This window comes from Myotis lucifugus, unplaced genomic scaffold, assembly GCF_000147115.1.
Source record: "Myotis lucifugus unplaced genomic scaffold, Myoluc2.0 scaffold_14, whole genome shotgun sequence".
Lineage (NCBI taxonomy): Eukaryota > Metazoa > Chordata > Mammalia > Chiroptera > Vespertilionidae > Myotis > Myotis lucifugus.
In genome coordinates this window covers 171,123-195,650 of record NW_005871062.1, presented here as the reverse complement: position 1 = coordinate 195,650, position 24,528 = coordinate 171,123, and the positions used below count along the sequence as shown (strand labels likewise).

The window sequence follows — 24,528 nt, the reverse complement described above, 5'->3', positions numbered from 1 at the left end:
CCTAAATCTCTGCGAGGGGGATGCCAGAGATGCAGAGGGCTGACCTGCATCTGTTCTTCCTCACAGGGATCCCAGCAGCCCCCTAACTCGCACCCACAACTCTTACTGAGGGGCTGCCCGAGCCTGGCATAGTGTTGGGCGTGATCGCCTGGGGTGGTCGAGGCGTCAGTAGAGCTCAGCTGCCTCACATTTGAGTGGCATCTGTCAGAAGCTGCAGGAGTGGGGGTGGGGCCATGCAAGAGGTGGTGACCGGGAGCTGCAGAGCCCACACATGACTCCCAGCTCTGCCCCTTCCTGTGACCTCGGGCAACCTCCACTTCCTTGACTGTAAAATGGGGACAGTGGTCCCTGCCCTGTCACACAGACTCACTGAGCCCATGTGGGAGCATGTGTGGTTGGAAATGTGAGTCCCTTTGCCCCCGACCCTGCACCTCAGACCAGACACACCTCAGGCTCAGCCTGCCCTTCACCTCTCCCACCACGTCCACTGGTCCAAGGCCTAGCCTCCGTCACAGCCCAGCTCGGTTGTCATTTCCAAGGAGCTCCCCTGGGTCTTCCCGCCCCTGCAAAGGGCCTCTGTCTCCTGCTTCCCAGAGCGCTGACTCACTCTGCTCAGGTCGTGGCCCCTTCGGTCTTGTTTTCCTTGTCACCACAGCGAGTCCCCTGAGGAGGCCCTGGTCCTCATCTTCGGTGCCCAGCACAGGTCCCTCTTGGTTACTTGGCTACTTGATGACACAGGACACAGCCCAGCCCTGCAAACCAGCCAGCCTTTCACTCATCGGCCAGAAACAGCTCTTCTTCTTTAATTCAACACATTTATTAAGCACCTACTACATGCCAGTCATGAGCATAGAGTAGTAAGCAAAAGAGAGCCAGTTTCTGCCCCCAAAGAGCAGGAGTCAGATAGTAAACAAATAAACACCAAAAAAATGTAGTTACAGATGTGGTGCGTGCGTGAAAAAGCAAAGGCCATGAGGGAGAAAATAAGGCGTGAGGGCTTATCTGGGGAGGTGACGGTAAGTGGAGCCCGGACCAGAGTCCCGGGTGGGAAAGAGCTGGTGAGCTCAGGGAACTAAAGAGAAAGGCACAAGGGGCAAGTCAGAGGGTGGGACCCGACAAGGCCACTTAGGTTGCCAGGGGCCAGGTGCAGGTGTGCAAGAAACAACACTGGCTTGTTTTCTAGAATTCAGCTTCATTCTGATCGTGGGCACCCACCACACGGGGCAGTCAAGTGTGTGCACGTTCGTGCTGACCTATAGGGTGTCCTCTGGTCATCCGTCCCAGAGATGAGTTCTTCCTCTCTTGTGTGAATGGCACCTTCTCCGCCATATTTGGCCCAGGGGAATCTTTTGCCAGGATACAGACTCCTGCCCACCCACATGCACCCTGGTCAGGATCTTGAGTGATGTGAGACCACATTGTTCTATCTATCTATCTATCTATCTACCTATCTATCTACCTATCTATTATCTATCTATCATCTATCTACCTATCTATCTATCTACCTATCTATTATCTATCTATCATCTATCTATCCTACCTATCTATCTAGCTATTGTCTATCACCTATCTATCCTATCTATCTATTATCATCTATCTACCCATCTATTGTCTATCACCTATCTATCCTATCATCTATCTATCTATCTATCTATCTATCTATCTATCTATCTCTCCTTTCCCCTCAGCACTAGGAAATCACTTTTTCTAACCTGGGGAAGCCACTGCCCTGCTCCTCTCAACCACGCTTTTCCCATAACCACAATACCATTCCCTCAATCCTCCTAAGTTTTCTGAAGGGCTTCACTTTTGGAAAACAAAACTCGCAGGCCACTCCTGCTATTGGTCCAGCTGCAGAGCTCCCCTGACATAGACATAGACCCAGCTATGTGCCAGCTGACTCGGGAAGGAAAGGTGAAAATTAACTAATGAACTAATATCTACCACGTGAGGGTGGAGGAGGGCGGGGTCTGTAATAAGACACATGGCTTGCACTCACTGGCTCTCTCAGTAATGAGAACCCCAAGCACACATACGCGTGTACATCCACACACACACGCATTCATGTGCAAGTTAGCGTGGCACACACACACCCTCCCCACAACCTTCTCGGGCAGGGCCCCGGCCTCTCTCGTGGCTTCTCCCTTGCTGCCCTCACTCCTCCTCTCTCCTCTGTCCAGAGGTTGGTACCTCCTACTATGCGGTAGCCGTGGTCAAGAGGAGCTCCAACCTGACCATCACCACCCTGAAGGGCGTGAAGTCCTGCCACACGGGCATCAACAGGACGGTGGGCTGGAACGTGCCCGTGGGCTACCTGGTGGAGAGCGGCAGCCTCTCGGTGATGGGCTGCGACGTGCTCAGAGGTGAGGGCTTCCACCGCAGCCGCTTCTCCGGGCCTCTGGGTTCCGCTCTCCGCGCCTCATCCCTGCTGGTCCCCTCGCAGGGCAGCCTCCCTCCAGGCTCGCCTTCATCTTGCATCTCCTTTAGGGAGCCGCACAGTCCCACCTCTCCAGGGGCCTCCAGACACCCAGTGGGTGTTTCAGCCCCTCCTGTCTTCATGCTGGGCCGCCCACTGTTGCCGCTGTTTTAGTTTCTGGGGAGGCCCCCAGAGCACTCAGCTTGCACTCACCCATTGGGACCTGGTGACTCACCAGAGAGCAGCTCTCACCTGGCGTAGACCTGGTGTAGGTCGCTATTTCCAGAAACGTGTCCTCAACTTCAGAGAATTAGAAACTCTATTTCTTCTGCTGATTTGTACCCAGAAAGTTCACATGTAGCGAGTCAGAGACTTGCTGCTCCCTGACTGGTCCATTTGACAGGGAATAGGGCTGTCGTGCAGACAGGAAGTTCTGCAGAAGGGAGCTGAGGGTGAGCTGAATGGTGTGGCTGAGAATGCAGTGCTTGGGGGTGTCAGTGAAGGCCTGAGGTCCGGCTAAGAGCGGGAGCCTGCTTCTCGTGCCGTGGGCTTCTTTTCCTGGCCACCTGGCTGTCACTCTCTCCACAGTGGACACAATACAGAGCTGAGGTGGCCCCTGACACGTGACCACCACATTCTCAAACTGTCCTCCTGGGATCACCACTCCCCCCCCCAGTAGAGTTTGTGGTGTCCCCAAATCCCTTGTCCACAGTGTGCTGCCTCCTGGTTCGCTGACCAGTGCTTTTGGGGGTGGGTTCAGGATGCAGGATTTTGCAAGAGAAACAATGGTCTTTTAAAGCCTTGAGTTTGCTGTCAGATAGATGGTCTGCCCTCAGTGGGTTACTCTATCAGGCGTCCTCAAACTACGGCCCGCAGCCCGCCGAAAACATTTATCCGGCCCGCCGGGTGTTTTTGCCGTCGCTGCCTGTCCTGCTTAGCAGCCGACTCGTCCCGGGCCCGCAGTGCGCATGTGTGGAATGTCTGAGGGACAGTGAACTGGCCCCCTGTTTAAAAAGTTTGAGGACTCCTGCTAGCTCCTTAAACTTCAGTTTCCTCATCGTTTGAAATGGGAAATTAACGACAGCTCCTGGAGGGAGGCCGCCCTGCGAGGGGACCAGCAGGGATGAGGCGAGGAGAGCTCTGTGGGGTTGGGAGGACTGAGATGATTCACACACTGTCTTCGCACGATGCATGGGGCGGGGTAGGTGCTCACCTCACGGAGCTGTCATTATTATGAGTTCAACTTCCACACCTCTTGGTGGGCACCTCACTGTTGTGCGCACACATGCATCATGTACACACATGCACAAACCCACAGTGCACACACATGTACCCATGTGTACACGGATCCCCATACTGCCCCCACCACGGGGTAAACCAGCACGACCCACAAAAGCCCGGAAGCCATGTCCTCTCAGACGGCGCTGGTGTGGGTGGTTGATCAGTCACTGGGCACAGTTAGTACATGCTCCTCCCCTGGGAGGAGGCAGAAAGAGACCCAGAAGGGCCCGCCCTGGAAAAGGTACGTCTGTCTGGTGATGAGCACCCTGTGACTGGCTCCCTGCTCGCCGCACAGCGCTGTCCTCAGCACAGGATAAATATTTGTCAAGAGGGTGGGCATGGGCCTCCGGGCTGGCAGGGCCTGGAACCACGAGTCCTACCTCTTTGCCCACAACGCCTCCCTCTCCTCCGTGCCCGCCTCCCTGTTCTGAGAAGCACTGTCTATCAAACTAACGATACTCCTTGAGTAATACTTGCTGTCTTTCCCTGCTTTCTCTGATGAGCCATACTGATGTTGACGCGAAAGCCTCAATGAGAACAGTATCTAGTTGACACTTAGTTGTCCCATGCGGCCTTTGGGGGTAAGTGGTTTCTTTCCGGAGCCATTTTTTGAAGAACAACGGCCCCTCCCCAATGCCCACACTTTTGTGGCCCCAGTTTGGGAATCGCCGATGGGATCCAGCTCCCCAGTTTTGCTCAAACTGAAGCCTGAAGGGTCCAGCCCTGTCCCTGGGGAGCCAGCCCTCCCCTCCAGCCTGAGTGGCCTGCGCCGGCCCTGGGGACAGGGCCCTCGGGGACAGGGCGAGGGGCCTGACCCCGCTGCACAGCTGGCGGACCCTGACCGCCCTCTTCTCCTCCCGCAGCTGTCAGCGAGTATTTTGGGGGCAGCTGCGTCCCGGGGGCAGGAGAGACCAGTTACTCCAAGTCCCTCTGTCGCCTCTGCCGGGGCAACGCGGCTGGGGAGGGCGTGTGTGACAAGAGCCCCCTGGAGAGGTACTACGACTACAGCGGGGCCTTCCGGTGAGTGAGGGGCCTGGGCGGGGCTGGCGCTCAGGGGGGCGGCGAGCTGAGTCAGGGGTGAGGCCTGGGGGCCGCGAGAGCTGGGAAAACACTCAGGCAGGGAGGGCCCGGGGGAGCGGCCATGCCGCTGCATCACATCAAAGCGCCCTTTATGTAGTTCATGTGCCCTGGCTGACTTAAAAACAACACACCGGAACAGCCAGGCTGGAATTGCTCATAAATCAACATGTTTGCTATATTTAGAGAGGTGAGGGCTCAGAGAGAAGAAAATGACAAAACAGCCTTTTGCCACTCCCCTGGGCCCATGCCGTGTCTCAGAGCTGCAGGGAGGGCGATGGGGGCGGGGAGCTTGCCAGGGATCTCGGTTCAGGCTGGCGTTTTAGAGGAGCCTGTGTGGATCCAGAAGACAGCCTAACAGCTGTGGTGCACATCTGTCTGTCCTTAAAAAAGGAACCGTGCTCCGCGGGGACTGGCTTGGAAGCCCATCGAGCCCCTCGAACCTCGGGCGGGGAGGGAGGGGAGGGGAACGCTCCAGGCTGGGTCAGTGTGGTGTTTAGCACAGAGAGAAAAACAGTCCTCTGTCCTCCGAGCCAGAGGCTCGCCCACCCACTCTCCTGTGTGCTCCCCCTGGACCAGGCAGCCCGCTGCCCCGCCTCCCTGCCTGGGCTGCGACATACAGAGGATGCATAACAGTCCTGGTCCCTTGCACTCGGAGTTTTTGTTATGGCGTGAGAAGGTCTAGTCCAGGGGTCCTCAAACTACGGCCCGCGGGCCACATGCAAATACAAATATTGTATTTGTTCCCGTTTTGTTTTTTTACTTCAAAATAAGATATGTGCAGTGTGCATAGGAATTTGTTCATAGTTTTTTTTTTAAACTATAGTCCGGCCCTCCAACGGTCTGAGGGACAGTGAACTGGCCCCCTGTTTAAAAAGTTTGAGGACCCCTGGAAGTCCATCCCCTGCCTCAGGGCAGAGTCATCTCCAAACCTGCGCAGGAAGGCGGCTGCTGCTGCCGGTAGCAGCTGCCACAGGAGCTCCGCTCCTTTGAGGCCCCGGATGTGCAGGATCCATACGGGTCACACAGGATCTCTCCCCATAGGAGCCACCTTTCACCCTCACCTCACAGGTGATGAGGCTAGGAAGGCTCCACACGTGGCAAGCCACACAGAGAGCTGGCCGCCCAGGCCCACCGTGGCCACCCCACGTCCAGGCCAGGCCTCCAGAGGTGGAGGCTGGGCAGGCCGAGGGCTCCGGGAGCTCAGTGCCCGCCAGGCTCACAGCGTTCTCCTCGGCAGGTGCCTGGCGGAAGGGGCCGGGGACGTGGCCTTTGTGAAGCACAGCACGGTGCTGGAGAACACGGACGGTGAGTGGGAGGGCGGCTGCCCAGGCGTGGGCAGAGGTGGTCTCAGCAATGGAGCTCAAACTGCTCTGCGGGCGAGGGGGCCGGGCGAGCAGCTCTGACCTGCCCTGGTTTGCAGATGGCATTAGGTTCTGTTTCCACTTGAAGATTGGGTTCTGCTTTTCCAAAAAAAGTTTGCAAACCTCTGCACTAACTCTCATCTTCCTGGCATCTTCTTCTTATCTAAAGAAACCAGCCCTTTATCCCTGGATGAGGGGTTGTGTGTTGATCCAATACATAGTTGCCATTTAAATTTTTTAAAAATTTGAAATAACTGAACTTTAGAAAAATTGCGAGAGTAATTCAAAAAACTCCCCTCCATTTGCCATGCTGACGCATTGTTCTTTCCATATGTTTGTGTTCTTTCTGAACCATTTGACAGCATGTTTGCCTGTCATACCCCCTCCATACTTCAGATCGTACCTCCTCAGACCCGGGAGATGTGCCCTCGCCACGGCACAGTTATCAAACTCGGGAAATGTAACATCGGCACAGTACTATTACCCAAGAAACGCGTGGATGGTCTTTCTTTGCGGCGAGGGGGAGTGGGGTCCTTACTATATCTTGAGTAAAAGAGTTTGCTGAGGTTTGCACAGGAGGATGGGTGATTTTCATTTGAGTGGGATTACATCTCTGGATTCCCAGAGTCCCATTTCCCTTGACCCAGTCCTGGAAGATGTGCAGCTGGGCCTTCAGCAGAGCTAGGAGCAAGGCCAGTGTCCGGATGTCCGTTCCATGGTGGAGCTGGGTGTGGTGTAGCATTAAGCCAGGAGTCAACTAAGAGCAAGAGTGCACGTGAACCAAAAGAGCTGATTCCTTTCACAGGGGTGGGGAACCTTTTTTCTGCCAATAGCCATCTGGATACTATAACATTATTCAAGGGCCACACAAAATTATCAACTTAAAAATTAGCCTGCTACCTGGCTGGTTTGGCTCAGTGAATATAGCATCAGCCTGCGGACTGAAGGGTCCAGGGTTCGATTCCAGTCAAAGGGCACATGCCCGGGTTGTGGGCTCAATCCCCAGTAGGAGGCATGCAGGAGGCAGCTGATCCATAATTTTCATCATTGATGCTTCTCTCTCTCTCCCTCTCCCTTCCTCTCTGAAATCAATTAAAAAATATTTTTAAAAAATTAGCCTGGCCCTAACCGGTTTGGCTCAGTGGCTAGAGCGTCGGCCTGCAGACTCAAGGGTCCCGGGTTCAATTCCGGTCGGGGGCATGTGCCTTGGTTGCGGGCACATACCCAGTGGGGCATGTGCAGGAGGCAGCTGATCGATGTTTCTCTCTCATCGATGTTTCTTTCTCTCTCTCCCTCTCCCTTCCTCTCTGAAATCAATAATAAAAAAAATATTTTAAAAAAATTAGCCTGCTATATTTGGTCAAACATTTAATTAACTCACCCCTAATACCTTGGTAGGGCCAGACCAAATGATTTTGCCCGCCTTATCATGCTGCAGTTACAGGGGCCACACCTACTCTGACCAATGACCTGTTCCCAGGTGTGACTGACAGACGAGTACCTCCCCTATTCCACCCAGACTTTACTGGGCATGCATCTAAACTGCAGCTTCCTGGCAAAGCTGCACAAGTGGCATGCCCATAGTATTTGGCCTCCTGGTGAGGGTGAGTGGGTGGGAAGAGATCAACCAAAGCACTCTATGCGTAAATGCACAATCCACGGACACAGACAATAGAGTGGTGAAGGCCTGGGATGGGGGACAGGTGGGCTAAACAGGGTCAATGGGAGAAAAGGGGGGCATATGTAATATTTTCAACAATAAAGATTTAATTTAAGAAATAAAAATAAGCAAAAGATTCAATAAAAATATATATTTGGCCTTACCTTTGCTCCTTTCCAGTTACTCATAACTAGGTTAATTACAATATCAATACTATTATCTAATCTACAATCCATATTTTAGATTCACTAATTGTCCCAATTCTGTTCCTTGCAGCAATTTTTTTCAGGCCAGGACCTAATGTAAGATCACACATGGTGTTTAGTCATTAGGTCTTTTCCATTTTCTTTAACTTTGAACAGTTTCTTGAATTTTTTATGTTGTGTGTGTGTGTGTGTGTGTGTGTATGTGAGAGAGAGACACTGGTATTTTTGAAGATTCTATAAAAGGATCTTTTATAGAATGTCTCTTAATTTGGATTTGCCTAAGGATCATTTTTTAATTGAGGTATATAATTTATATACAGCAAAAATGCATCCTTTTTGAAGTATAGTTCTATGAGTTTTGCCCAGAACTAACAGTTGTATAACCACCCCACAGTCAAGATGGTGATTGTGATGGACCCTTCACTCCAAAAGTTTCTTCTAGTCAACCCCGCCCCGCCCCCATGGCAACCACCAATCTTTGTCTCTATAGTTTTGCCTGTTCCAGAATGTCAGAGCATTGTCCATTTTTTGAAATCATTTCCTTTTTTTGTTAATCTTTGCCTTTTAAATCAGAAGGTCCATCATGTAGTCTGACATTCATGAAGGAGAGCAATAGGAGCCAGATTTGAGAAAGAAAAAAGTGCTCTAAAGAAAGAGGAAGCACGTAGGCTTGTCTCCAGGGCAGGATGTTCCTAGGAAAACAGGCAGCAGGGATTTGGGCCCCAAGATGAGTCAAGCAAAGGAGAATGTGGAAGGTGGAGAAAGAATAGGGATGTATTTGGTTAAAATTGGCTTTTTTAGAATTTCAATGGTATTCTAAGGAAATCTAAGAAAGTCATTTTTTTAAATGATTTCTTTAGAGTTTTACTACAACTTTGTGAGGTAGATAAGGCAAATCCTAACATGCCTATCTTTTTATTAAATTTATTAAAGACCCAGTGCACGAAATTCATGCATGGGTAGGGTCCCTAGGCCTGGCCAGCAATCAGGGTCAGTTGGGGCCTTCTGGCTGCCTTCCTTCATTACGTGCCACCCTCTGGTGGTCAGTGCACGTCATAGTGAGCGATCAAATTCCCGGTCTCCTGGTCAAACTCCCGAGGGGACACTTTGCATATTAGCCTTTTATATATATAGATTGGGGTGACATTGGTTAATAAGATTATATAACTTTCAAGTGTACAATTCTATACTACATCCCCTGTATATTGCATTAGGTGCTCACCACCCAAAGTCTAGTTTCCATCACCATATATTTGACCCCTTTACCCTCTTCATTCTCCCCTCCTTCCCTTCTCCTCTGGTAACCACCTTTCTGTTGTCTGTGTCTATGAGTTTTTATTTGTTTTGTGTGTTTACTTGTTGCTTTCTATTTTGTATTCTACATATTAGTGAAGTCAAGATTGCCTATCAAGTATGCCCTTAATCATATTTAAAATGGCTAGAAACTAGAATTAAAGAAAGGATTTGTCCTTTTCCATCTGACTTATTTTGCTTAGCAGGATACTCTCAAGACTCATCCATCTTGTTGCACATGCCAGCATTTCATCTTTTCTTATGGCTGGTTAGTATTCCATAGTATATATGTACCACCTCTTCTTTAAACAATCATCTATGGAAGGACTTCAGTTGTTCCCATGTCTTAGCTACTGTGAATAATGCTGCGGTGAGCATAGGGGTACATGTATCTTTACAAACAGATGTTTTCAAAGTTTTCAGGTAGATACCCAGAAGAGGGACTGTTGGGTCATATGGTAGTAATTTTTCAAAAGGTATTCATGCAAAACAATTGGTAAGAGCAAAAGAGTGGCACTGACACAAATGTCTAAAGTAGTGAAGTAATATGACTCTAATTGCCCCTAGCCATAGAAACAGGAGTGGCAAGTCAAAATACCTGCGTGGTGCATTTGTCTCACAGGAAGGCCAATGATCCCCCAGAATTTTATACAAGGGTTTTGCAACAGTTTAAAAATAGAGAGAAGTTGGGGAGCAGGAGAGAATGACACTAAATAATTATTGTTGAGAGTGCTATAAATTACTATGCAGTCATTAAAAATGACCTTTATGGAGTTTTCCAAACTATTACCCTCTTGATGGTGGATTTTTGTTTTTAAATAGCTTTGGGGTGAACAGAATTTTCATGATCCCACAAATAATCTTTTCCCTTCCATTTACTAGTAGATGCTTATCCTCCTCATTTTAAAATTAGTCTTCTTAATTTTCCTATTTGGTGTCACTATTCGTTCTTTCCAGTAAATTTGTTTTCTATTATAAATGAGTTTTATGGAAAGTTTACAACAATGTGGAAAATTACTTTAAAATGACAAATGAAAAAAAATGTAGGATATAAGATTGCCTATCAAGTATTCCTTAATCATATTTAAAATGGTTAAAAACTAGAATAGAAAATGGATTTGGAGGTGGAGGAAATATACCAAAATATAAGTAGATTAATATTGGATTAATATGTGGGGGGAGCTTCGAAGAGTTACCCTTTTCTCTCTGGGACGTGGTTCTGGACGGATTCTGTCAGAGTTTGTTTCCAGATGGCGCCCTGCCCGCTGCCCTCTGCTCAGAGCCGATTTCATGCCTGATGGCAGCAATGAGTTCCTGGCACTTCTCTCTCACCTTACGCTTCTCTTACTCTTTTTATCTTTAATAAATAGCATTGTTAATACGTGTTGTATTGTAACCTCAAATCCATCTTTGTAGAAATTGGTGAGGTAGAAAATTTAAGGAAGTAGATACAGTCTATCAAGACACCTGGTCTTGCCCTAACCAGTTTGGCTCAGTGAATAGAGCGTCGGCCTGCGGACTGAAAGGTCCCAGGTTCGATTCCAGTCAAGGGCATATACCTTGGTTGCGGGCACATCCCAGCCAATCGATGTTTCTCTCTCATCGATGTTTCTAACTCTCTATCCCTCTCTCTTCCTCTCTGCAAAAAAATCAATAAAATATATTTTTAAAAAAAAGACACCCGGCCTTGTACAGCCACCAAGTTTCTCTCCATTCAGAGTTCTGGTCTCACCTCCTGGTGAAGTTCTGGTCTCACCTCCTGGTCCAGTTCTGAGTTCTTAGCTCCAGGTGAAGTTCTAGGTTTCTTACTTCCTGGTGTGATTCTGGTTCTTACCCCCTGGTGAAGTTCTGGGTTCTAACCCCCTGAAAGAGTTTCTTTTCACCTTAGGGCTGTGGCCCATGACACCCTAACTTCTCCCCAGGCTCCCTCTCATGGGCTATCCCTGAGGCCCTCCTAAGAGACACACACCACCATCCTCCCTGTCCGCTCACCAGAGGCTTCCCAATTTCCCAGGAAAAACCCTGCCCTCCTGGGGCCAGGAGCTGCTGTCACAGGACTTTCAACTGCTGTGCCTGGATGGCAGCCGGGCCGACGTCACTGAATGGAGACACTGTCACCTGGCCCGGGTGCCCGCTCATGCCGTGGTCGTCCGGGCTGACACAGATGGAGGCCTCATCTTCCGGCTGCTCAACGAAGGCCAGGTGAGTTCATGGCATCCCACTCAGCTTCCTGAGAGGTGCTGGACTTGTTTCTCACCAGGGTGGGAGCTCAGGCTAGAGCCACCCTGAAGCTGGGCCGGCCAGAGCTGGAGGGGCAGGACCCAGAGGCCCTCCCCTGGGACACACCCCAGCTGGGGACCCAGGCCTCTGTGGTGTCCAACCTCAGGCCAGGTCAGTGTAGGAGGCACTGACTGTGCTAGCTAACTCTGAAAAGCAAAACCGGAACATAGGGGCAAACAAACAAAATGGCAAAACCAATAAATGTCCAAGTACACCAGTAATTACATATGGTGACTAATGTTTTGCTAAACCACTGCTTACAAGAGAGACAAGTTACCGACTGCTGGGCCCACCAGCTTTAGTTTTGCCCTGTTCATGCCACCACTGCCACACCCAGTGCTGGTCCTTGGTACCATCCACAGCTGGGCCCTGAGTCCTATGTCTAGTCAGCTGAGTGTGACAAGGCCGAACACACTGGGGAGCACAGAAGAAGGGGGCAGGTGGCACCTCACCCCGTCCTCAGAGTGAGCTCCTGCCCTGAGGGCACAGGAAGAAGGAGGTGGTGGCTGATCTGGGAGGAAGGGATGCACCCCTGCAGCACCTCACCAGCCCCCCTTGACACACAGCGTCTGTTCAGCCATGAGAACAGTAGTTTCCAGATGTTCAGCTCTGAGGCCTATGGCCAGAAGAACCTGCTATTCAAAGACGCCACCTCTGAGCTGGTGCCCATCGCCACACAGACCTACGAGGCATGGCTGGGCCCTGAGTACCTGCGTGCCATGAAGGGTCTCCTCTGTGACTCCAACCGTAAGTCCAGCCGTCTCTTCCCCTCCGGCTCCAGCCCAGCCTGCCTGCAAGAATGGCAGGGCTTCCTGGAGGGGTGGCCAGGGAGGACACCACCCCGGGGTCGGGTCAGGGGGAGGGAGGGAACCTGTTGCTTCCACTGCCCTGCCTCTGGGGTTTGGGGAGGAAGTGTCTCTAGAGTTGCATGGGTGGTGGGCTCCCTGGAAGCCCCGCCTCTCGGGGGTGGGATCCAGGCCATCAGGGTCTGTCTTGGGAAAGGTTCCTTACCCCTCAGCACTGAAGTCATCAAATCCTGTCCTTCTCCCTCCATGCCTCACTCCTCCTCCTCTCCACCATGGCCACGGCCCTGGCTCAGGCGTTGTCTCGAGAGCCTGGACTACTGCAGTAGCCTACACATGGGCTTCCTGCTCCAGCCCATCCCCATGCCTCCTTCACCTACAACCAGGGAACTGGTGTGCCACTGAGTTAGATCCTTGGCAGCCATGGTCTGCCTCAAGCTTCCTTGCAACCCCAAGAAAGAGGTCATTATCCTGATTCTGTATGTAGACACAGGATCAGACGGTTAAAAACCTTACCCCTTACTGCTAACGAGGAAAAGCCAGCATTTCCCTGGGGTCTGACTCCAAGCTCTTCTTGCTGAGGGACTAGCCCCACGGCCCCGACCCCACGGGCCATGCTCAGGGCGGCCCCTGCAGCAGGCGAGCGTGCGGTGACCACGTGCTCACACTCGCACAGGGCTGCCCCGCTACCTGCACTGGTGTGTGCTGTCCACTCCTGAGATCCAGAAGTGTGGGGACATGGCTGTGGCCTTCAGCCGGCAGAGGCTCAGGCCGGAGATCCAGTGCGTGTCGGCCGAGTCCCCCCAGCACTGCATGGAACGGATCCAGGTGGGGGCCGTGACCAGAGGGGCAGGACGGGACCTGTGGGGAGCGGCGGCAGTGCCTGGGGTGGTCCTTACCTGCCCTCCCCCTGCCCCACAGAGCTGCCTGGGGAGGGGAAGGTCTCCTGTGACAACTCCACAGGGAAAGGGGAGGAGGAAGGACCCACAGGGACCCGCCGCCCCACCCCAGGGAGCAGGCAGAGGGGGGCTGTTTCCCTCGGGGATCACAGGGACTCCTCCTCACTGAGCGGTCGGTGGCCGGGAGTAGGAATGTGAGACGGGCCCAGCTCGGCCCTCGCTGACCCTGCGGCCTTGGGCAAGCCCTTCTCCCTTCTGCATCTGTGTCCCCTTGTGCACAATGGGGATGGGCTTAGGTCATTGTTTGTTCAACATTTTGACAGCAAACCACAGTCAGAAATACATTTTACATAGGTCACAGTCTAGTACACAAAGCTCTTTCAGATATATAAGTTAAAAATTCTTTATATAGAGTGACATGAAAGAAACCAGTACTTCCCTTACTAAGTACAATTATGCTGATAGTTCCTGTTCCATTACCTTCTAGGGCCGTGGTCGGCAAACTGCGGCTTGCGAGCCACATGCGGCTCTTTGGCCCCTTGAGTGTGGCTCTTCCACAAAATACCACAAAATACCACGTTCGGGCACGCACGTACAGTGCGATTGAAACTTCGTGGCCCATGCGCAGAAGTCAGTATTTTGTGGAAGAGCCACACTCAAGGGACCAAAGAGCCGCATGTGGCTCTCGAGCCTCAGTTTGCCGAGCCGCAGTTTGCCGACCACTGTTCTAGGGGCTTTTGTTGTTGTTTTAACACTTGTCACGGCCCATGACAGTGACGTAGTGACATCCACTACGATGCCCGCCACCCACAGTCAGCTGCACTGGTCCTGGTGTCAGAGGCCCATTCCGCTCTGTCCTGCTGCTCTGACTGGAGACAGAGGCTAGGGTTCGGGGCCCTGCAGTCAGGGGTGAATTCCCACCATGGCCACAGGTGTCCCCGCAGCTCCTGGGTTCCTGGACTCCTCCCCTCCTGTTTTTTTTTAAATATGTATTTTTTATTGATTTCAGAGAGGAACGGAGAGGGAGAAAGATATAGAAACATCAATAATGAGAGAGAACCATTGATCAGCGGCCTCTGGTGCACCCCACTCTGGGGATCAAGCCTGCAACCGGGCATGTGTCCTGACTGGGAATCGAACCGTGACCTCTTGGTTCATAGGTCGATGCTCAACCACTGAGCCACACTGGCCAGATCCCTCCTATTTTTTCAGAGCAAGTCGGTGGGGCCCTGATGGTGAGGAGCTCTTTTCAGGGTGTCCCCCTGCCTCCTGAGGAAGGGCTTCAGCCCTCAGCCCTGTAGCCTCCTTCACGGGCCCGCAGACTGTTTCCTTCTAATTTGTCCACTTGCACTCACATTCCACAAATACGTCTTACACCCGTGCTGTGTGCCTATCCTTGGTCTGGGGCTAGGGATACAGTGTCCCGCCCAGGCCTCTGAGGGCGGGCATTCCATGGGGAGAACCCGTACCAACCAAGAGGGCAGGGTTCATGCTAGCTTCTGCTCAGCAGACCCTCACAGCCAGGGACCCTCTCCTGGCAGCAGAATACCCTCAGAAAACGTTTGCTGGAAGAATGAAAGACACCCATGAGCGGGAATGCTGGTGGGGGTTGGCCCCAGGCCTCTGGTCCTCCAGGCGCCCGCCCCCCCCACTCTTGCCCACGCATCTTCACAAGGAGAGGAAGGAGCTGATGGGGCAGGAGGGGGTCACAGGGGAAGGGAGCCTGAGCCAAAGCCCACAAGAGACTTGGCCCTGGTACCTCCATCAGATCCCGACACCCAGAGCCATCCTGAAGCCCACCCCATCCTGGCCACCCCTCTGTCCCCCTGCAGGCTGGGCAAATTGACGCCGTGACCTTGAGGGGTGAGGACATTTACACAGCGGGGAAGGCGTACGGCCTGGTTCCGGCGGCCGGCGAGCAGTATGCCCGTGAGTGCAGGGGCCAGGCTGCTGGCTTTGGCTGGGAGGTGGTTGGTATTGACGTGTGTAGAAACTTCCTCTCTCGGCTGTTTCAAAAGCTCCAGCTCCCCCTCAGTGCCCCTGTCCTGGGCTGGCGGCGGCTGTCACAGGCAAGCGCTCCGGCCCCAGGCCTGTGTTCCCACTCGTTACTGAAAGTCTGGCTGAGTCAGCGAGGTCTGTGAAGGGCCAGCCCTTCAGGCTTTGCAGCCCACACACTCTTCTGCTACATACTCTTCTTCGTTTTTTAACAAACCTTTAGAAATATCAAAGCCATTCTTCGCTTGTCACCCAGGCCGCACAGAACAGGCGATTCGTTTACCGACCTTGGACCAGAGGCCTCCTCGGGCCCGTCCAGCCTGACCATGCGGCTCACAGAGGCGACCCCCTCCCTGCCGGCTCATGGCACCTTCGCCCCTTGGAAGGGCCTGGGCTGAGGCCTTGGTGCCCTGTCCTCTTGAGCCACGACCTCCGGTCCCTTCCACCCTGTTGTGAAAAGTCTCTGGGCTTAGAAAAAATGCTTCTGCAGCCTTGGCTGAGCCTCCGCCTCTCTCCCAGGAGGCGAGGGAAACCCCACCTGGGTGTAAGGAAAGAAAGAAATCCCTCTGGTGACGACAGGGGAGGGGGTGGGAGAAAGAACTGAGCTGCTTCTCATGATGGGGGGACAGGAGGGTCCCCTGGGATGTGCTCCTGCACACCCACCAGCCCGCAGGCCTGGGCACGCTGAGCCTGTGACCGGGCCGGGCACCCCTGGTGCAGAGCGGCAGGAGGAGGGGGAGAAGGGCCCCCGGGGATGTGCCCCGCCCTCACCCAGCTGAGGCCAGGAAGGCACGGATAAGGGCCTCACGGTGTCCCCTTCGCCCGCCCAGCGGAGGACAGGAGCAACTCGTACTTCGTGGTGGCGGTGGTGAAGCGGAACAGCTCCGACGCCTTCAGCCTGAACGAGCTGCGGGGCAAGCGCTCCTGCCACTCGGCCCTCGGCAGCCCCGCCGGCTGGGACATCCCCGTGGGCGCCCTCGTGCGGAGGGGCTTCCTCCAGCCCAGGGACTGCGACGTGCTCACAGGTGCCACCCTCCTCGGGAACGCAGAGCCTCCTTGGGGCTGGCTGGGGTCGAGGACCCGCTCCCCCCAGGACCCACAGAAGGCAGCCGGAGAGGTTTCCTCTTCCTCCGTGACAGGGGAGGGTGGGAAATATTCTGGTGACTGTCGGGGTATCTGGTGGTTCTGTGGAGGGTGCCACGGTGCCCCTCCCCACTTACCACCCAGAGTGGAACCGGCTCCAGGGGGCATGGGGAGCGGGGTGTGCATGGGGCCTGCCCCCACCCCCCAGCAGCCCGGGGGGGTTGGCAAGTGGCTTCCATCTGTGTAAGTGCTGAAGAAGACACCTTACCACGCACCCCCACGTGCCATCTGTGGGCCCCCCGTGTGTTAAATCGTGCACATTCGAGGAGGGCAGGAGGCAGCTGGCACGATCCTTGGGCTGATGGGCACACACCTCTGTCCTGGCTGGCACCGCTCTTGTTTCTAGTCACCCCCACAAGCACACAGAGGGTGCTGGGGTTGGCTGCCTGCACTCCCTGACAGCTGGGCAGGGGCTCTGAGTGGCACGGACTAGCTGATGAGGTAGTGAGTTCCCCATCCCTGAGGGAGTTCCAGGGAAGACTGGGTGGCCGCTCACAGGTTACCCATGGGATTCCTGTATCTAGACAGCCTCTGCATTCTCCCCACAGGGGCCTTGCTACTCTGAGCTGGGGGGGCAGATGGGTGGCTTGAGCCATAAGGCCAGGCAGGGTGGGCAGACCTGTGGGGAGCAGCCCTCCCCTCTCCCTCCTGGAGGCCTTTTCTGCACAGGCCCCTGAGCCTCGCCCTCCCCCTGCTCCCCAGCCGTGAGCGAGTTCTTCAGCGCCAGCTGCGTGCCTGTGAACAACCCCGGGCGCTACCCGTCTTCGCTGTGTGCGCTCTGCGTGGGGGACGAGCAGGGCCGCAACAAGTGTGTGGGCAACAGCCAGGAGAGGTACTTCGGCTACCGCGGCGCCTTCAGGTACTCTGGGGGGCCTGGCAGGGGCCTGGGCCCGGGCACAGGGGCTGCCACCCTCCTGCTGACACCCGCTTTGGCCTCTTGCGTGGCAGGTGCCTGGCTGAGAACGCGGGGGACGTCGCCTTTGTCAAGCACACGACTGTCTTTGACAACACAGATGGTACATGGTGGGGGCTGGGGCCCGAGGAAGGCCCGATTTGGGGGGGCTGTTCCCCATCCCCAGCACAATCCAGGCACCAGGTGTTGCTGGATTGGGGGCCAAGCAGCAACAGGAGAGACGGAGTCGAGAAGTCTCTGGCCTTGGGGATCCCGGGGCCCCGAGCGCCTCAGGGTTAGAACAGACCTCTGGCCACACATCCGGGACACAGGGCACATGGCAGTCTTTACGGGTCCAGAGTCCAAATGCATGTTCCACCAAAATGGTAGATACTCAGTCTCACTCAGGGACCAGGAAGGTGGAGCGACTGGGGTGTCTGTGTGGTGCCAAGGAGTGGGGTGGGGTGGGCGGGGTGGGGTGGGGTGGGCGGGGTGGCAGGGGCCTCTCTCCAGGGGCATCAGTTCACAGCAGCTTCTGGTCTTTAGTCCCGAGCGGGTCAATGCCCGGTGCAGGGGAGCCACCCTGCAGCCCCCCAGCCCGAGAGGCAGGGCCCACCCCGTTCAGGCCACATGGCGGTTTTTCCTCCGGAGTCGCCTTTCTGGGTTCCTTCTGGGGAAAAGAGCTCAGGACCTCTGTGCTCTAGACCCCTGAGGCCACCGGGGTCCTGTTGGGGTGCAGGGCCCCTCACATGCACCACGTCCCGCCCCTTCCTGCGCTCCCTCCGGCAGGGAATCTTTTCGTCTGAAAACTGGAGGCCGTTTCCCTCCAACACCCCTCGTTTGCACTGTCTGTAGACCCTGCTACACCCAGGCTTTGGACCCCACACACTCAAGGCACAGTCTCTCCCACTCTCTCCTAACACATCGCTGCACGGAAACTCAGTGTAGAAAAGGCATGATGAGTCCTGAAGGGGAGGCGGAGGTGGGTGGAGGGAAAGCAAGACATGCAGGGAGAACATCAGTTCATATTTCAGAACTCGGACCCGCCTGCCTGTGAAGGTCACCGCGGCTGCAGACCAATTGCCCCAACCGAGCTGAGAAGGGCTCCCGGCCCTGTTGCCACAACCCCTCTCCCCTGCCAACCTCCACCAAGAGCCTGGGGCTCATCCCGGGAGGGGGGTGGATTGTCCTGCAGGCGCCTGGGAGCCTGCCTGGTCCTGACCACCACCACCCGCCCCCCGCCCTCTGGGGTCAGGGAGGCCTTCCCAGAACCACCTGCAGTGAACACCCACCTTCCGGGGGCTGCTCATTTCCCTTTTCTGTTGTTTTTGTGTATTTTTTTGGTTGGTTGGTTGGTTGGTTAATCCTCACCAGATGATATTTTTCCATTGATAGAGGGGAAAGAATCTCTCTCTCTCTCTCTCTCTCTGTCATTTGAGCCTGGGGCTCATCCTGGGAGGAGGGGTGGAGTCACTACAGAAGTGTTGACCCCCAAGGGCACTGCTTTTCTCTCTCTCATTTGAGAGAGAGAGAGAGAGAGAGAGAGAGAGAGAAACATCGATGTCAGAGAGACACATCGGTTGGTTGCCTCCCTCACGCACCCTCAACCGGGGATTAACCCTGCAACCCGGGTACGTGCCCTTCATCAGGAACTGAACCTGCGACCCTTCAGTGTGCAGGCTGGTGCTCGAGCCCCTTAGCAACACTGGCCAGGGCTCCCTTTTTCTTTTTTGTCTCTACTCATGGGCCCGCCTGACGTTCCTTCGGGAAGTGGGGCGAGGGTGGGTGCCAAGTGAAGACATGCAGACACAGAAGTGATGATGCCCAAGGGCACTGTTTCTCGGAAGCCTTTGGGCCAACCTGCTTCAGGATCACGGGGGCTGCTTTAAAGCCCAGGGTCCTGGCCCCCCAGACGTACCAAACGAGAGAGACTCTTTGCAGGTGGGGCCCTTGGAACGGCCTCTCACGGGTCCACACAGGATGCTCTACCCCATCTGGTTTGAGAACGTCAGCTGTCAGGGGAGGAGGTCAACCTCCACCTTCAGACACGCATCCCACCCTCAGGCCTGCGCCCTGGGAGACCCGATGGGGTGCTTTGCTTGAGAGTGATCAGAGCCTCCGTTCTTCACCCCCAGAATGGGAGGGGGGCTGCCTGCTTCATTACTCTCGTGAGGATGGAGCAGTGCTTGAGAAACGCCTGTCGCCGAGTAGGCACTCCCTACTCCCTGCGACCCGCGGCTCCTACCAACACTGCACCCAGCGGGCTCTCTCATCCGGCAATAGGGAGACCAATTGGAGGATGGGGGCTTCTGGGAGCTGGGCAGACACTGCCACCTCTTCCCAGCCAGGGATTTGGGGGTCCAGGAGGACAGCAGCCTCTCCCCTTCCTCCCCTCAGGCCACAATTCGGAGCCCTGGGCTGCTGAGCTCCGGTCGGAGGACTATGAGCTGCTGTGTCCCAATGGGGCCCGGGCCGAGGTGTTTCAGTTCAAAGACTGCAACCTGGCACAGATGCCGGCCCACGCCGTCATGGTGCGGCCGGACACCAACATCTTTGCCGTGTACGGACTGCTGGACAAGGCCCAGGTGAGCCGGGCAGGGCCCACGTCATTGTGGGGGTGGGTGGGAGGGGAGCCAAGCCCCCGGCACTCCTCAGTCTGCCTGGAGCCGACCTCAGGAGACACTGAGGCTGTGGGGGGAGGGGGTTCAGCGATTTTTCACTCAGCCTAGGACCTCCCTCCAACCACTCTCCCCTCTGTCTCCTGCATTATTAATTTGCCCTTCTCAGCTGGACCCACTCTCATGCTGCTATTTCTACCATCTTTAAAAAAGAAACAAAAAACCTCTCTTTGGTCTCACATCCCTTTGTAGCCATAATCCCAAATGCCCTTTACAGCAAAACTTCCTTCAAAGCATTGTCTCTTGCTCTGGAGCCACCACTTCCTCCCCTTCTGGGCTCCCTTAAGGATGGAGACTACGCCACACCGGCCCCCACCCGGCCCGGAACCGCCCTGGTCGAGGGCACAGGGACCCAGGTGGCTACGTCCAGTGGCCGTTTCGCAGCCTCATCTCCCTGACCTCTCCACGGCACTGGGCGCAGCTCCCTCGTCCTGGAGCCTCCCCCTGGCCCTGGCCCTGGCCCTGGCCCACACCTGCCTGCCTGGCTGCCCCTCCTGCCAGCCTCCGGTCCCTCCTCGCCTCCCAGGCCTGTGACTGCAGGAGTGCCCCGGGGTTCAATCCTAAACCTCCCTCTGCTGCACCTGCACCCTGTGACCCTCGCCCAGTGCTAGGCCGTTAACTCCCGTCGATACACCGATGGCTCCCCAATGTGCATCTTCCGTCCGCTGCCACCCACCCTTCAGCCTCAGACTTGCATCTAACAACTGCCTACTTGACATTTCATCTGGTGTTTGGAACAAGTCAGGCTGAACGCCCTTCCCTCAGTCTTCCCACCTGAGCCCCTCCGTTTCCTCGGGAGTCATCTTGGACTCCAGCCTTCCTGTCATGCTCTGCATCCAACCCATCAGCAAGTCCTGGTGGCTGCACTTTCAAAACACATCTAGAATTTCACCCAGGCTGTCTGACAACAGGGTCCTGGTCCTAAACCACCGCTTCCCACCCACCCCCACAACCTCCCCACCCCCAAACTCTCTGACATGCCCTGGGGGATGGACCCTGTTTGGATGTGCATTATTCTGGGGAGAAGGCTGAGCACTTTCATCAGATCCTCAAGGGCAGCGGTTCTCAACCTGGGGGTCGCGACCCCTTTGGGGGTCGAACGACCCTTTCACAGGGGTCGCCTAAGACCATCAGAAAACACATATATAATTATATATTGTTGTTGTGATTAATCACTATGCTTTAATTATGTTCAATTTGTAACAATGAAATTGGGGGTCACCACAACATGAGGAACTGTATTAAAGGGTCGCGGCATGAGGAAGGTTGAGAACCACTGCTCAAGAGGATCCTTGAGTCCCCCAGGAAAGACCGATAGCCACTCCACTCCTCCCTGTGGCAGCTTCCTCACATCTCACTCCAATCCCTCTGATGACCGTGGTCGGGGAGCTGCCAGCCTGTGATTCCAGGCCGAGGCCTGGTGCCCTGCAAGCCCTGCTCCCTGGCTCTCCTCCCGGGGTGGGGGGGGGGGGGGGGCAGGGACTAAAAACAGCCCCTGGGGGGCCCGTTGGGGGCCCAAAAAAAAAGCTAGCCTGGGGGGGGGGCTTCCAGGGCCTGTTTGGAGATGACCACAATAAGAACGGGTTCAAAATGTTCGACTCCTCCGACTATCATGGCCAAGATCTGCTTTTCAAGGACGCCACCGTCCGGGCGGAGCCTGTGAGGGAGAAAACCACCTACCTCGAGTGGCTGGGCCCCGACTACGTGGCGGCTCTGGAAGGGATGCTGGCTCAGCAGTGCTCGCGCGCAGGTAGGGCCGGGGCTGCGGGGCAGCTGGGAAAGCCCCGGACGGGCAGGTGCACAGCCCACAGAGGAAGAGCAGGCGTCCTGCCATGTTGCCCTGCATCTTCCCGAGCCTGTCACTCGAACCTTAAGTGAAGTCAAGGGCGCTCTAGGTCGCTACAGATGATCACGGTGAAGTGTGGGGGGTGGGGGGGTAGAGGGGGGGGTTAGAGGCGGTGGGGGGGGTGGATCTGAACAGGCGGCTGCAGAGAGTTGCAGCAGAAACGGGCTGTGTCGCCCAGACAGACCTGGATAATGAATAGAAAGGCTAAAAATAACCTTCAGAAAGGATGAGGCAACTACATAAATATACAGGCGCTATAATTTTGAAAGGAATGAATATGTAAAAAAAAAAAAACGGGAAAGAAAAATTTGTAGCAGCACAGAAAGAGGCGGCCCGTGAGCTGAGTGCGAGGGAATGTGCACCATCAAGGCCAGCCGCGGTGCCTGGGGCCTAACGCCTGTGCTTCATCCCCAGGCCTCACTGCCTCCAGCGCCTCCCCGCTGCTGCTGCTCCCGCTGGCCCTCGCGGCCGGCCGCCTCCAGCTCTCCCTCTGAAGCGGCCCTGGGCAAGCCTCCCCCTCCCTTGGAATGGAAACCGACCCAGAAACCTCTATAAATAAGGCTGTTCTCCTCAGTAAACCCAGCGAACACTCAGCGAGAAACGTGTGATGGGAGAGGAAGTGTGAGACACCACGGAGCTCCTCAGAGCTGTGATCCGACACTGAAGTGCCTGTGATTGCTTCCAAGTGGGAGAAGATGGGTGTGCAAGAAAAGTCCCCCAACCTCGCGCTGGACGCGAGCAGGTCTCTCCTGCTGGAACCCAGCCTCTGCCTTCCCCGCACCTCCTGTCCCTCTGCACCTGAGGCAGCTGGCCCGCCTCCCAGGCACGGCCCGCCCGCCGCTGGCACTGCCGCCCCGCAAACCTGCAGCTCCCACCACCTGGGGCCGCACAGGCTTGGGCTTGGAAAAGGCCAGTTACCAAGGAAACAGGCTGAGCCGGACTTCCCACACGGCCCCTCCGCTGGAGCCGCCCAGGGGGCTGTGAGATGACAGGGCCTGCTGGCCCCTCCCTGCTGGTTCCCACTTCCCCTCTGGAGAAGGACCCTGCCCTCCATCAGCCCCGCCCCCGCCCCCATCTGTCCTCAAGACTCGGTCCCAGCCTCCCTCCTGAGGACACTGTGTCTGTCCACCACGGCATCCACCAGATGAGCTGCAGCCAGGCCCTCCACGGGGCCAACGCCTCTGGCACCGGCAGCCCCACGTTCTCGTCTTGTGTGGCTCGGTGTGGCCCAGACCACTGGTCCCCCGACTGCTGGGCTGGCGAGGCCAGGGAGGCCGGGGCTGGGCCACTGGGACGACACCCTCCAGGGCTCCTCAGACCAAGGAAATGCTCCTTAGTAAGATTTTTTTAAGAGGCCTGGGGCCCGAGGCAGGGTCAGGGTCTAAAATTCTGCCCGAACATCTGCTGTAAGGAGGGAGGCTCAGAGCTACACATGCTGTTGCCCTGCCATTCGGTGAGTTGGGCTGCACCAGGCTCTGCCCTGGGGTGAAGCCCAGTCAGCAGGAGTCCCTCCTCCTGCATTTCCTCCTCTTCGGCTCCATCTCAGATCACCCCCTTCTCCGCCAGCAGTGTGACACCCCCCCGCACACCCCCCACCCCCTCCCCCCCCTCACCCCCGCGCGGCCATGCCTGCCCACCGGGCAGCAGCAGTTGGGTCCAGAGCGAAGGGCTGAGCCTCAGGGACTGACTGCCCGGGAGCTCAGGGCCTGGAGCAGGGGCGGCCCAGACCTCCAGGACCTCTGAGGCACTGGGAATGGGAGGTGCCTTTCTCTTTGTCAGAAGAGCCACAGGCCCTGGGTGACCTGAAGCCACTTTCCCAGAGGAAGGGCCCCTCCTCCTGTCCCTGTGAGTCGGCGGAAGTGCCTGGAGAGGGTCCTCTCTCTACCCCATTATTGCCACAGTTGTCTGAGGAGCCAGAAGACCTTCCCAGCACTGCGAGCTCTCATCCTGAATGTTGCTCCCTGAGAAACTAAAGAGAGAGAAGAAACAGGAGCAGGCCCCTCGGCAGCAGACCGGGAGCCGCGAGGGCCTGGAGCTATTTCCAGCTCAGTCTGCGGGGTCTCAGAGACACTGACGACAAGCGGGGCTCCCAGTGCTGCGCCCCCACCTGTGGGCATGGGGTCCCTGCCATCCCTCAGCAGCAAAGGAGGCCCCTGGCAGCATCCTGGCCATCGTCACAACGTCCTGAGGGGTCCTGGCCCCCATGCTGGGCAAGGCGGGGGGCCCCCCCACCCCGCCACCAGGAGGAGCCCCTCTGCTCTCAAGCTTTGGAGCCTCTTCACTGGGGCAGCAAAGGATTCTTCTCTGACTGATGATGTTTGATTTTTTAAAGGGAGGTCCGTGCAGTGAGAAGTGTACTTCAGTATGGCCGCCCTGGGTTAGAAAGCCGCCAGCGTGTGGCCCTGCGCGGTGAGCGCCCGAGGTGTGGCCTGAGTGAGAGCGGTGTGACGTGGACTGTGAGGCGACGGCAGGGGCCCCCACTGTGTTAGTGCCCAGAGAAGATGGTGTGTTTTCAATAAAGCCAACAGCCCTGCACCTGCTGAGGCGGGGGTTCTGATAGAACTTCCTGCTGCTGATTGGTTTGTCTTCTGAGGTGGTGGGAGGCCGACCTGCCCCGGTCACACCCCTGCCCAGATCCAGGTCACACCCCTGCCCAGGTGGCAGTTTCCACCAGAGCCCTGTTCCCTGAGAACCG

The 24,528-nt window shown here is 55.7% G+C and overlaps 1 protein-coding gene across 1 annotated transcript in view; it reads left to right on the top strand.

Annotated features, from left to right (window-relative positions):
- Positions 1-22,913, top strand: part of MELTF (melanotransferrin) — a 26,185-nt gene extending 3,272 nt beyond the window's left edge. The window contains exons 3-15 of the mRNA XM_023750493.1: positions 2,181-2,363; positions 4,561-4,717; positions 6,015-6,082; positions 11,312-11,499; positions 12,144-12,324; positions 13,057-13,208; positions 15,112-15,208; positions 16,105-16,299; positions 17,120-17,276; positions 17,366-17,433; positions 19,707-19,894; positions 21,539-21,737; positions 22,248-22,913. Coding sequence (XP_023606261.1) covers positions 2,181-2,363; positions 4,561-4,717; positions 6,015-6,082; positions 11,312-11,499; positions 12,144-12,324; positions 13,057-13,208; positions 15,112-15,208; positions 16,105-16,299; positions 17,120-17,276; positions 17,366-17,433; positions 19,707-19,894; positions 21,539-21,737; positions 22,248-22,327 — 1,913 coding nt within the window. The 3' untranslated portion in view covers positions 22,328-22,913. The remainder of the gene's footprint in view (positions 1-2,180; positions 2,364-4,560; positions 4,718-6,014; positions 6,083-11,311; positions 11,500-12,143; positions 12,325-13,056; positions 13,209-15,111; positions 15,209-16,104; positions 16,300-17,119; positions 17,277-17,365; positions 17,434-19,706; positions 19,895-21,538; positions 21,738-22,247) is intronic.
- The last annotated feature ends 1,615 nt before the right edge of the window (positions 22,914-24,528 follow it).